Raw genomic sequence first — 11,374 nt, forward strand, 5'->3', positions numbered from 1 at the left:
ACCTGCACTTTTACTCTTTGAACTTTGTTTTTGAACATTGTATTTTCTGTGAGATGTACGCCGCTTTGGAGAAAAGCGTCTGCTAAATGAATACATGTAAATGTAAATGTTTCTATCGAGATGGGCAACTCCACTGCCCACACAATGACTTCTTTTCTTGAAAACCTATTGGTTGGAATAACACAATACAGACAACAGGCTTTCTTTTATAAATAATTTTTATTTCTTACACTTTTTGTAATTTTTTTCCCTGACAGAACAGTTTTGTACCAATGAGAAAGGTAGTCAGAATACCACAGAGTACCTGCATTGCACTGGACAGAATTGTTCATGCAGCAGATCTGCTGTGGGCTGAAAAAACAAGGGAGCAAAGTCAACTGTCATTCTTATATCATCTCTGGGCTCCGACCAAACCCGCTGCACCACCACACCCCCTAGAAGTCAGTAATTAACTAAAAATCCATTTGTTTCTAAATTATCAATTCATCTCTCATAACAAAGGTCTACCTGTGAGGTGAATTCTCATGAAACAAACTTGAAATTACCATTAATTTAAATAGGGGAAATAAATAATATATTCCTGAAACATAAAAGATTCACCCTCAAGCGCACAAAATGCCTCTCTTATATTTTTAACATGGAGAAAACCTCATTCAAATCGAAGTCCAGAATATACCCTGAACAACTTTAAATCCTGGCTTAATACCCACAAGTTTAAAATCACTTATACATAACATGCTTCTTGCTTCTTTTTCTGTCCTCTTTCTCCTCTCATCATTTGCCTTACTATTACCTTCTCTTTTATTCTCTTGTTTTTGGGTAAGCAACTTTGGTACCTCACAGCTCTGTATAGTCTTTACATATTCTCTCCGTGTTCAGAAGGGTTTTTTTCTTGGTGCTGCAGTTTCCTCCCATAGTCCAAAGATATGACTCCAGTCACCATTCTGTGTGTGTGTGCGTGTGTGTGTGTGTGTGAGAGAGAGAGAGAGAGAGAGAGAGAGAGAGAGAGAGAGAGAGAGAGATGGATTGATGGATTGATGGATTGATGGATTGATGGATTGATGTCCCATCCAGGGTGTACCCTGCCTAATGCTCTATACCGGATAGGCACCAGACTGTTGTGACCCTGCTTCGAACAAATGGCTAATGGATAGATTTTTTTCTTCTTTTAGTGGTTATAGTTTGTTTTATTCTTTTATTGCCCTTTTTAATGCTGTTTTTCATTGCAAATGGCTTTAGCGTTGTAACCCATATATTTTTCTTTGTTTTTGTAAAGCACTTTGAGAATCTACTTTTAAATATGCTATATGAAATAGATTATTTTTATTACACTATGTAAGAATAAATTCTTGCAGTGCAATTACTGTAATTACTCGTAACACTCGTAACCTGTTACTGCAGAGCTGTTTGTAAGGTATCATTTACAATAAAAGAATAGGAAATCAAAATTCTCTCATAGTGATAATGCCTTTCAAGGAAATGTTTCATCACTTCAAGTTTTAAACTGATGGGTAAGGCTTTTCTTTGCATTTTCAACCTTTTCTACCACCATCTTAAACCTTTTTTTACAAAAGGCCTCATTACTATGAAAGATGATGGATTCATACTAGGACAAAAAGTCAAGAGATTTCTGAGAGATGTGCGCCAGCAGGCGTACGTACGGCTGTGAGATAGCTGAGATGTGTGGGAGTAGCCATGCCACGTGTTGAGGGGTTGCTCACCTTGTTAGGTGTTGGCTGTCACCAAGAAATAGGAGGTCCGAGCAGAAAAAAGCTGCAGATTTACTGCGTTAATCATTCTCATTGGGCTCAAGCAAATCCCGTAAAAGGACTCGTGCACCTTTAGCTGCAGTTACAGGTGTGTGAATTGGTGGGGCTTTGTGTTGATGCCTCGTACTTTGTCTGTTTCACTGGCAAAACAATAGCAGAACAAAGATCATATGGCGGTTAATGATTCCCCTTTCACCGGTGCCAGAGCTGGGGACCATTACCTCACAATATCACAGCGCTTCACAATAGGGTTCTGTGTGTGTGTGTGTGTTCGTACCTGTGTTCCCACGCAGCGTTCAGCATTCTGCAAGCCGTGTCTGTTGTACTGTATTGTACCACACTGTGTCGTGCTGTGGCATATAATCTTGTAAACATGGTGACCGTTGTCTCTAACACTGCTCTTGCCCCTCAGCGTGTGTGTGCTGCTGTGGTAAGTTTTTCACTTTCTCCGTCTCCGTGTGTGTGTCCACTTCTTCCGTGTCTAACTGGGATCTCTCTGTTTCTCTCTCTCTGCTTTCTCCACCCCCTCCTCTCCACTTCCTTCAATTTGCATTGTCACCCACTCTGGAACCCTCCCCGACCCGACCCGACCTGACCCCACCCCACCCCGTGGTGCTTCTCCTCTCCTTCTTCCACCCATGGCCCTGCATCATGGTGGCTGTGCTACGGGCATCTTTGCCCTGTTCTGTGTTCTGTGTGTGGCCCACGTGTGACTTCATATGTGTGTGCGCCCTCTGTGTGCATTCCCACAGCGGAGGAAAGGGAGGCCACGCGGGAGTAACCTCAGTGTATGTACCCTGTCTCCGTCTGTCTCCCTGACCCTCTCAGCTTTACCCAGCCCCTTGCTCTCACTATACCTGTGTCAGTTCTCTTCTCGTTTCCCCGTCTCACACTCTTCATATATTTATTTATCGCTCTCCTCGTCTTTCCTTCTTCCCTTAAGCTCACGCTGCTTGTAATACCTGACGTCTGTTTGTTCTGCACTCAATGGTCTTTTTCACGGTTGTCACAGAGTTTCAAGCACTTTCCTTGGTTGCAGTAAAAAAAATAATGAATTTATAGCACAAATGCTTGCCAGACTGTAAATTACAGCATTGGCTTCCGGAGCATAACTAATATGATGGACCTGCGGCTATCGAGAGACTTGTAACTCATCTGTGACGGTGGGCGTACAGCGGGCGAACACGTTTCCCTGTCCCCACCCTGTCTTCATGTCCATCCCCTGTTCTCTACACTGAACGAGTGCAGTGTCAGACACTTGCCTCTGTCTCCATGGTTACAGGAGATGTGTACTTCTGCTGTTGCACGGAGGTGTTTGTCTGCGTGTGCATGTAGGTGCGCATGTCTCGTGAGCGCGTAAGGAGTGGGTGCTGGTGCGCATGCACGCTCTTGTTTGTCTTTCTCCCATGATATGCACCAGAGTTTGGGGCGGAGCCTATCGCAGGGCTGCCCCTAGGGTCCTGCTTGGACACCAGAAGGACCAGTTGCTTAAAAAAGCCTCAGAACTCAGGAGCTAGACCCTAAGCAGATGCTGTATGGCCCTGCATGGCTGGAATGGCCCATGACATGGATGGAACTGTTCACGCTGAATGGTCTTCACAAAGGGACAGGCTGTATTACTGAGACAGGCATTGTAATGTACAAGTTGGGTAGGAGGAGGGCCTTCAACATGGCCAGGGGTGGTGGCAGGGGTCACAGGGGGCGCTGTGTTGACGGTGACTGAGCCACATGCATGTAAGGCATGGCCTGGGCCCCTTCTACCTCTTTTGCATCTATATGTCTCTCTCTCTCTTTTCCACTGCTGCCTTTCTGTCCCCCCGGCTCTTTGGTTCTCCACCGTTATCCAGGGCTATGTGGTCTGTGGGTGCGAGGGGATGTGGGTGGGTGAGTGGACCCCTGCAGGTGGGTTGTGTTAGGGTCGGTGGGGGGTGGGACCGCAGCTGTGGCCAACAGGCACACAAACACTGATGGTGACACTGTGATGGAGGTGGTACACGAACACACACAATCACACGCAACCAGCTTGTACATACACAGGTGGCTGCAGAAAGAGTGTACCAGTGTGTGTCCTGCTCCTTACTCCCAAATGAGTCCTTTTCCGAAGAAGATAGAAATCTCCCTTTCTCCTTCTCTCCCTCTCCATCCTTCCTTCCCTCCTTCCCTCTTGCTCCTCTCACAGACCATCATGGACAGCAGTCCTATGAAGCGTTCAGCCTCGTCACTGGGCCACGGGCGCCCGGGAAAGGGTACGAGACTGGATGACTACGCGCTGGAGCGAGTGATCCCCGAGGAGGGCCAGAGGCATGGGCACCGGCGCCGCGAGCGGAGCCACCGGACCTCGGAGCGCTCGCTGAGCCGCTACACCGATGCTGACACAGGTCAGGGCATTTTATCGTTGTCTAGAACCCCTGTGGTCCCGGCATCGCGGGTGCTGCCCCGTGCTCACTGGATGTGTCCCGGCAGGGCTTGGCACAGACCTCAGCACCACGACGCAGTCAGGAGACCTGCCACCTAAAGAGAAAGACCGCGATCGGGAGAGAGATCGTGAGAGGGAGCGCGACCGTGACAGGGAACGCGGTCGACCTAAGGACAGGAAGCATCACCACCATCACCACCACCATCACGGGTCTGTGGACAAGGAACGCTACGGGCCAGACCGGGGTGATTATGGCCACCGGCCACCCCGAGAGAGAGACCACCGATGGTCCCGTTCCCCAAGCGAGGGCCGGGAATGCATGACGCACAGACAGGTGCGTCCCAGTCTCCTCACACACACACACACACACACACACACACAGAGTCTAATGAGCACAATGTAAAAACGATGCTTGACACCTCACACTTTGACCTCTGTGACATACATGTGGTTGCTTGATTGCTTTTCTCTGCCTTCCTTTACACAAACATATTGTTAGGACTTGAGTATCCTATCAATATGTTTGCATGCTTTCTTTAATTATGCCTCACCCATCAAATGCGAGCTGAGTGCTTTAATGTGACAGTCAGGTGTCTCTGGGAGCACAGTGACAGCCCAGTAAAAAGATTCGTTTTGGCATGAGCTGACCAAGGGTCACTCCACATGTTCACGGACAGGGTTCCGATGGGTTTGGTTCTAACCCAGGTCAGATAGCATCCAGCTTGCAGCCAATGGTTCCCTGGTATGCCAGGAGGAAACTGTAAGGTCCCTGTGTCAGTCTCTTGGTTTGAAAGAGCATTGTCTACATTTTCTTGCCCTGGACCCCAGTGTACTGATTGATCGTGCTCTGAGACAGTCACCCCCAGCCAAGCGACAACCAGGTGTTCCATAGTTGGCTCACGGTTGTGTGTAGAGTGGTCCTTTTGGGGTCTCTTTAGGGAACGGTTAAATGGGTGAGATCAGAACAAGAGGCTGTGAATCAGAGATCGGCCCCCGTGTGTTAGACCTGGCTTAGTCGAGCTGGCTGTCAGGCGGAGGTGTGGGGCACACGAGCTGCGGAGTGCTCACCTGTGCCCGGTAAGGAGATGGCGAGCAGAGTCTAGCCAAGGGTGTCACCTCACTCAAAGATGACCTGTTTCAAACCATATGAGTGTACCACCCGCTCTTTGACCACAACGACTTACAGAAATCAATTTCTCTTTCTTCTGTTGTTGTTTTGTTTTTCTTTCTGTGTCGTTTCTTCTCTCTGTGACTCGTTGCTTGTCTCTGTTCTGCCGTTTTCCCGCCTCGTTTGCGTTGCTTTGCCTTTTCATTTTCGACACTCCCCCGCCCCCCTACATCTTCCTCTCGCTCTGTTATGATTACTCTTATTATTGTCTTGTGCATTGTCTCTTCCTCCTCGTTTTGTTGTTAATTTTGTTGTGCTTTTTATTTGCTTTGTTTCAATTTTCATGTAGGGCAGTAGTTCGGTGAGCGGGAGTCCCGTCCCCTCGACCTCCGGCACCAGCACCCCTCGCCGTGGCCGCCGGCAGCTGCCCCAGACCCCTTCCACACCCCGGCCCCATGTCACCTATTCCCCCGTGGTCCGCAAGGCCATCAGCACCCCACCTAGTCAGCAGAGTAGACTCCCCACCCCAACCCCACGGCGCTTCTCCCCATCAGGCCCCCCGCCCCCCCACCATGGCTCGCCCCGCTCTGCCCGTCGCGGCCGCTGGCCGCCCCAGCCGCCAGACAGCGTGGAGGGCGACGGCTGCTTCTACCACCAGGACTACGAGTACGAGCACCACGAGCCCCCCGCCTACGAGCAGAGCCCCTCCACCCAGGGAAACCCCCACCCCCGCTCACCCAGGACCTCCCGACATCCCCCACCCCAGGTGCAGCAGCCACCCCGCCGTCTGCCCAACGGCTACCGCTCGTCCTCACCTTCCCCCCACCGCCAGGGGCCCCATCCGCGGGGGCCCCGAAAGGGCCTGCATGAACCCTACAGTGAGACCGATGAGGACGACTGGTGCTAGCCTCTGGGGAACGGGGAGGGCTGGGGGCTTATGGGGGTCTTCTGCAATGCTGCGAACTTATGGGGTCGGGCGGGCGAGGCACACTACACACAGCGACGGCAGCTGGCGCACCGGCTCAAGACACAGGGGAGCCCGAGGCACGTTTCTTTCCTTTCTCTTCCTAAGGTCGTTTCCTCTGCTGCCCCATGTCTCCTGCGGGAGGTGAGGGGCTGCGCCGTTGGGTGGGAAAGGGGAAGGAACCCGGAGGCCGGAAGCTCAAGGCTGGTCGAGGGACCTGCCAGGAAGAGGACCGAAGACGTGCTGGCAGAACACCTAAAAACAAAGCCTAAAAATTTGTGGAAGCACAGCAATGGGAATCACCTCACCCCGTTTCGAAGACAACGACACACAGGTGTTTCCGACCAAGACGAGACTCAGAGATGGGACCTTTTTTCTTGCGAGTCAAACTATGCCTCTGGAAACACGTTACGGACAACAACAACTGCACAAACTCGAAATAGGGACAAGTACCACTTTTTGCTTTTCGAGACTGACTTAGTGCTCCATCTATTGCAAAAACCAACCCTGGTGTTGGGTGATATTGATGAGTTTTATCATCTGTGTTTACTGTTAATAATTATAACACTGACAGTGTCCCTTCCGCATGTGTGTGCGGGCGGGGTGAGGAGTGATGGATAGGGTAGGGGGTGGGGGGCGTAGGGGTGGTTCTGGGGGGAGGGGGGCAGCAGGGAGACGGGACTCACCCACTGCTCCTGCATGGCTGTCCCCCGAACGAGGGAAGAAGAAACAGAACAAACAAAGGAGGAAAAAAAAAACAGAGAACACTTTCTTCTGCAGTTCTTCTACTTCTCTTGCTTCTTCTTCTACTTCTTCTTCTTCAAAACATTGGAGCTTGATTATTCTGTTGCACCCGTTCAGCTTTGTTTGGACTTTTAGAGTACAATCCCGTGGAATCCTGCATGACTGATTTAAAAAAAATAATAATAATAATGATAACAAAAGAGAAAATTAACTGAGCGGGAGGGGAGTAAGTCCTTTGTCCTTTTTGAAGCCTACGGAAGTTCTCTCTCTCTCTCTCTCTCTCTCTCTCTCTCTCTCTCTCTCTCTCTCTCTCTCTCTCTCTCTCTCTCTTTCTTTCTCTCTCACTCTCTTTCTCTTCAGTCCTTGCTCCCTGTCCTGCTGTCGGTCCATCACTCACTGCGTTCTTGGGGTGAACAGTGGCTGCTCGGCGTGCTTGAAGCACACAGTCTAAGGACACTCAGAGGCGTGGATTTCCACACAGACGTGCACGCGTCAGCGATTTATACCTAAGCCAGGGCATCCTGCAGGTTTTTCACATTGCTTTTTATACTAGATGCCAAATCAACCGCATATCCTTGAACAAAAGAATTTAGACAATACCCCACGTGATATTTTCCTTCTGAAATTTCTCTAAATGTAAAACGTTATTCATGCGGGAGTGACCACGACCGAGGCTTTTGCAGGGACACGTGCTCTTGGATTTGTTGCCATTATTGAGCTCAGAGGTGTTCAGAAACACTTGGGTAGGCGGACACACACACACACACACACACTAAAGCACAGTCTCAGCAGTGTACGATGGCACATTTCAACGTTTCGCCCTCCATGGCTCCACTGCGCTCTATGGCACAGTTCTAGGAGATTCCCGAGGACCCTTTAGGGACTCTGAACCTTAATGTGACACCGCGGGAGAATTTGCCTCTTCGTCGGTCCCACCGGAGCAACACACAGGCCAGGTCAGGCCAGGTACCTGCTAGCGCGCACACATGTGTCCGGCAGCACACCCGAACCAGACCTGTGCTTCCAGTCTTCCATATTTTCTCTCCAGAGAGAGAGTGAAAGAGAGAGCAAAGAGAACATTTATCCATTTTAAGAATAAATTTGTTATAATAGTGATAAAGGTTCTGTAGGTAATGATAATGATAGTGGTAATGATGATGTGAGAGAGAGAAAACTCTGTACATGTGTTTTAATGTGTTTTGGAGTCGGCTGTGTTCATCCCGTTTCTCGTTCTTGTTTCCCATGTTTGTTTTTGGATTCGTTTGCTCGGTGGAAACCTGCAGCGTGTGGAGCTCAGCGGAATGGGAGCTTCGGCACGGTTTCGAGTCTCTGGTTGTGTAAACCAGTTCCTACCTCCAGGTCATGAGATCAACCTCTAAAAAGGGCTGTGATCGTTCTGACATGCAGGAAGAATGGATTTTAAGAATGTTACATGTCAGAATCATGCAAAGTAGAGAGTAACGGGGGAATGCAGTGTAATAACTGGCCCAGATTGAACACAGAAAGCTGGATATGCCTGTTTCAGCCCTACATCGTGATGGACATTGAAAGAGGAAGTGGGAGGAGGGGTTCTCATGTGGTTCAATACTGAATTCTCACTGCTGGAGTTATGAACTGGGGTTCGAAAACTGAGCTGAAGGGTCCTGAGTGCAGGTTAATTATTTTGTAAATTCCACTGAAAACTGCTAATGGTTGATCATGTCAAAAATGCAACGGTTGCCCCTTTTACTGCAGTTTTTGGGATGAAAATACGGTGTATGTCATCCAAAAAAGAAAAAAAAAACAAGAAAAAACATTCCAATTTAAATGTTTGGAATCGGAGGAAACTGTATGTGGCCATTGTGTTACCGACCCCAGTGGGTTTGGAGAGAGTGCGCGGTGGCCGAGTGGGTGGCACCGTTGTTTGTTTTTGCTGAGCAGAGGGGAGGGACGCTGCGTCCGAGTTTCCCTCTGCAAACCTGACTTGCTTCATGCAGCAGGAGCGGGTCCTAGGTGCTCACTGCCCTGCGGGGGGGACCCCTCTGTCGAGGTCCCCAAACACAGGGGACGCAGGGACTGGAACTTTTCCTTTTGCAGAGAAACTCCTCTGTGAGCCCCTAATCTGTGTGTCCCCGTCAGCCCCAGTCCACACCTGCATCCCCTCCATCTGTCTGTCTCCGCACACCAGAGAGGATTACACAGGACACACTACCACCACCATCATCATTATTATTATTATTTCTATTCTTACTGCTATTATTTTACAGCTGGTCTTATTTCCACACCTGTTCAGCTGTCAGGTATTGTTCCGGATACACTACAGGAAAGACACTGCACGTTTGTTTCATAGACATAGGCAGTTTAGAACGGCACAGATATAGCACAGGTGTCTCTCTCAGAAATCATTGTTCCACCATAACTAGATGTCCTTTCACAGAAATTTTCTTCTCATAGGCAGTAATGTCCCAGCACAGGTACCGTGAGCAGACTTGTTTCCGCTGTGTGTCTGCACCGGTGGATGCGTGCGTGTGTGTTCACAGAGGAATGGACAGGTAGCAGTGGTCTTGTGTGAATGTGTGAATGTGTGCGCGTGGGGGTGTGTGTGTGTGTGTGTGTGTGTGTGTGTGTGTGTAATGTACATTGTTATCAGTGCCTTACACTGTGAATGATAGAACCCCTCCCTCCACTCAGTTAGACCTGTGTAGTTCACACCTGGTGACTTGGCACAAGTCCTCCCCTCACACACAATCCCCTCCCCCCAACACCCCCATCCTCCTGCATCTTCTGCACTGCCCTTTGTGTTGAGTTTGTAAGACTGTGGTGGGCGAATTTGTGGCAAAATCTGTTGGTCATCTTTTGTCACAGGGTCAGGGCTGGGGATGGCGGGGTGTGGGGGGGGGGGTTCCGTGTAGTTATGTCATCTTTCTCTCTGTACTGCTCAATAACCCCTGTGTATGTCACCCATAAATCTCCAGAAACCATCTGTGTGTCCATTCTCGTCTCTAATTCACTGTCCCCCCTCCCTCTCCCCTTGTCTCTCTCCATTGCAACTGTGTCTTCGCAGCGTCTCGACACCTGTGCGCCTTTGGTTGCTAAAGAGGCATCGCACCACCATGGATGCCACTCATGGGCAGGCACTCTGACAATACAGTACCATTCCTTACCACCAGGGGGGAGCGCTGATGTGATTAGGGAGCCTGGTCCCATCTAGAGTTTTTAGATAGAGCAAAATTCTGAAGATATCTTGAACTTCCTAAAGGGTGCAAACCTCTGATCTGTATGTAAAACTTCTGTGTGAAAGGTATGTGTTATAGGGCCATAGTCTGAAAGAACAGGAGCTGACTGAGTAGGTTGAGTGGGCATGTCTATTCATCAGTGCTCAGGGCACTAACCCTAACCCTTAAGTGCAGCTCCACTACTGAAATGAGCTGTTTGATTGCCACATAATTAAATTATCTTATGTAAAGTATAAGTAGGAGTGTGAGTGAGTGAGTGTGTGTGTGAGTGTGTGAGTGTGTGTGTGTGTGTGTGTGTGTGTGTGCACGCATGTGGCTGCATGCAGAAAAAGGTCACGGGGAGTAAGTGATCAGTTCTCTAGAATGTTTCTAACTGTGTTTTTGAAACCAGCACAACGTAGGTTATTGCAGTGTGTAGCACGACCCCGCCCTGCGTTACGGCGAGTGTGTTCCCATGTGTTCCAGTGTGACTGTTGTAAAGTGAGAGCATCTGCATGCCATGTTCATGAGCACGCGTGTCCGTTTGTTGGTCTGCCTGCCTGTGCACATGCGAGAGTGACTGCCTGTCAACCCCACTGTGACACTAAAAGGCCCCCTCATCTTTTCTTCTTCCTGTGCGCCACTATGTCCGACCACCCCATCGACCTCACGTCAAAATAACGTAAGATGAATAACGGCACAATTAAATCAAAAATTACGTAGGAGCCTCTATGGAAAAAAAAAAGAGAAACACGAGTATTTTCATTACAAAAAAGACCAAAAAAAGTAAAAGTATTTACTTCCAGAACTGCATGTGCAATGTGCATGCCACAGCGTGGGTTAACAGTCATCTTCAGGAGTTTTAAAAAAAAAAAAACAATAACATGAACTAAAAGAAAAATATATAAATATAGATAGATGTTTTTAAAAGCAACATGTTCCTTTTTCCTTCTATTTTTAAAAACAAAAAAATGCAAAAAAGAGACAAAAAAAAAAAAATCTGAAGAGCAACATAACTTTGAGAATAGAAAGGAGGTTTGTTTGTTTCTATTGCCAGCTGTTCACTGCAAACCTGGAGGGGAGATAAAAACACTTTGACACCACATTCAGGACATTACAAACAAGAAAAGAACTCCTGTGGACGAAATAATTTTGAAAAAAAGGGGGAAACGTGAAACA

General features: G+C 48.6%; 1 protein-coding gene across 17 annotated transcripts in view; it reads left to right on the forward strand.

Moving 5' to 3' along the window:
- The window catches only part of LOC108930696 (voltage-dependent P/Q-type calcium channel subunit alpha-1A-like), a 102,143-nt gene extending 91,098 nt beyond the window's left edge, over positions 1-11,045 (forward strand). For 14 of the 17 annotated variants that reach the window (XM_029250335.1, XM_029250348.1, XM_029250343.1 and 11 more), the window contains 3 exons: positions 3,949-4,147; positions 4,233-4,519; positions 5,643-11,045. In XM_029250335.1, coding sequence (XP_029106168.1) covers positions 3,949-4,147; positions 4,233-4,519; positions 5,643-6,200 — 1,044 coding nt within the window. In that variant the 3' untranslated portion in view covers positions 6,201-11,045. The remainder of the gene's footprint in view (positions 1-3,948; positions 4,148-4,232; positions 4,520-5,642) is intronic. The other 3 variants (XM_029250341.1, XM_029250350.1, XM_029250351.1) reach the window with 3 other exon arrangements.
- Positions 11,046-11,374: the final 329 nt, after the last annotated feature.

Source organism: Scleropages formosus, chromosome 3, assembly GCF_900964775.1.
Source record: "Scleropages formosus chromosome 3, fSclFor1.1, whole genome shotgun sequence".
Taxonomy (NCBI): domain Eukaryota; kingdom Metazoa; phylum Chordata; class Actinopteri; order Osteoglossiformes; family Osteoglossidae; genus Scleropages; species Scleropages formosus.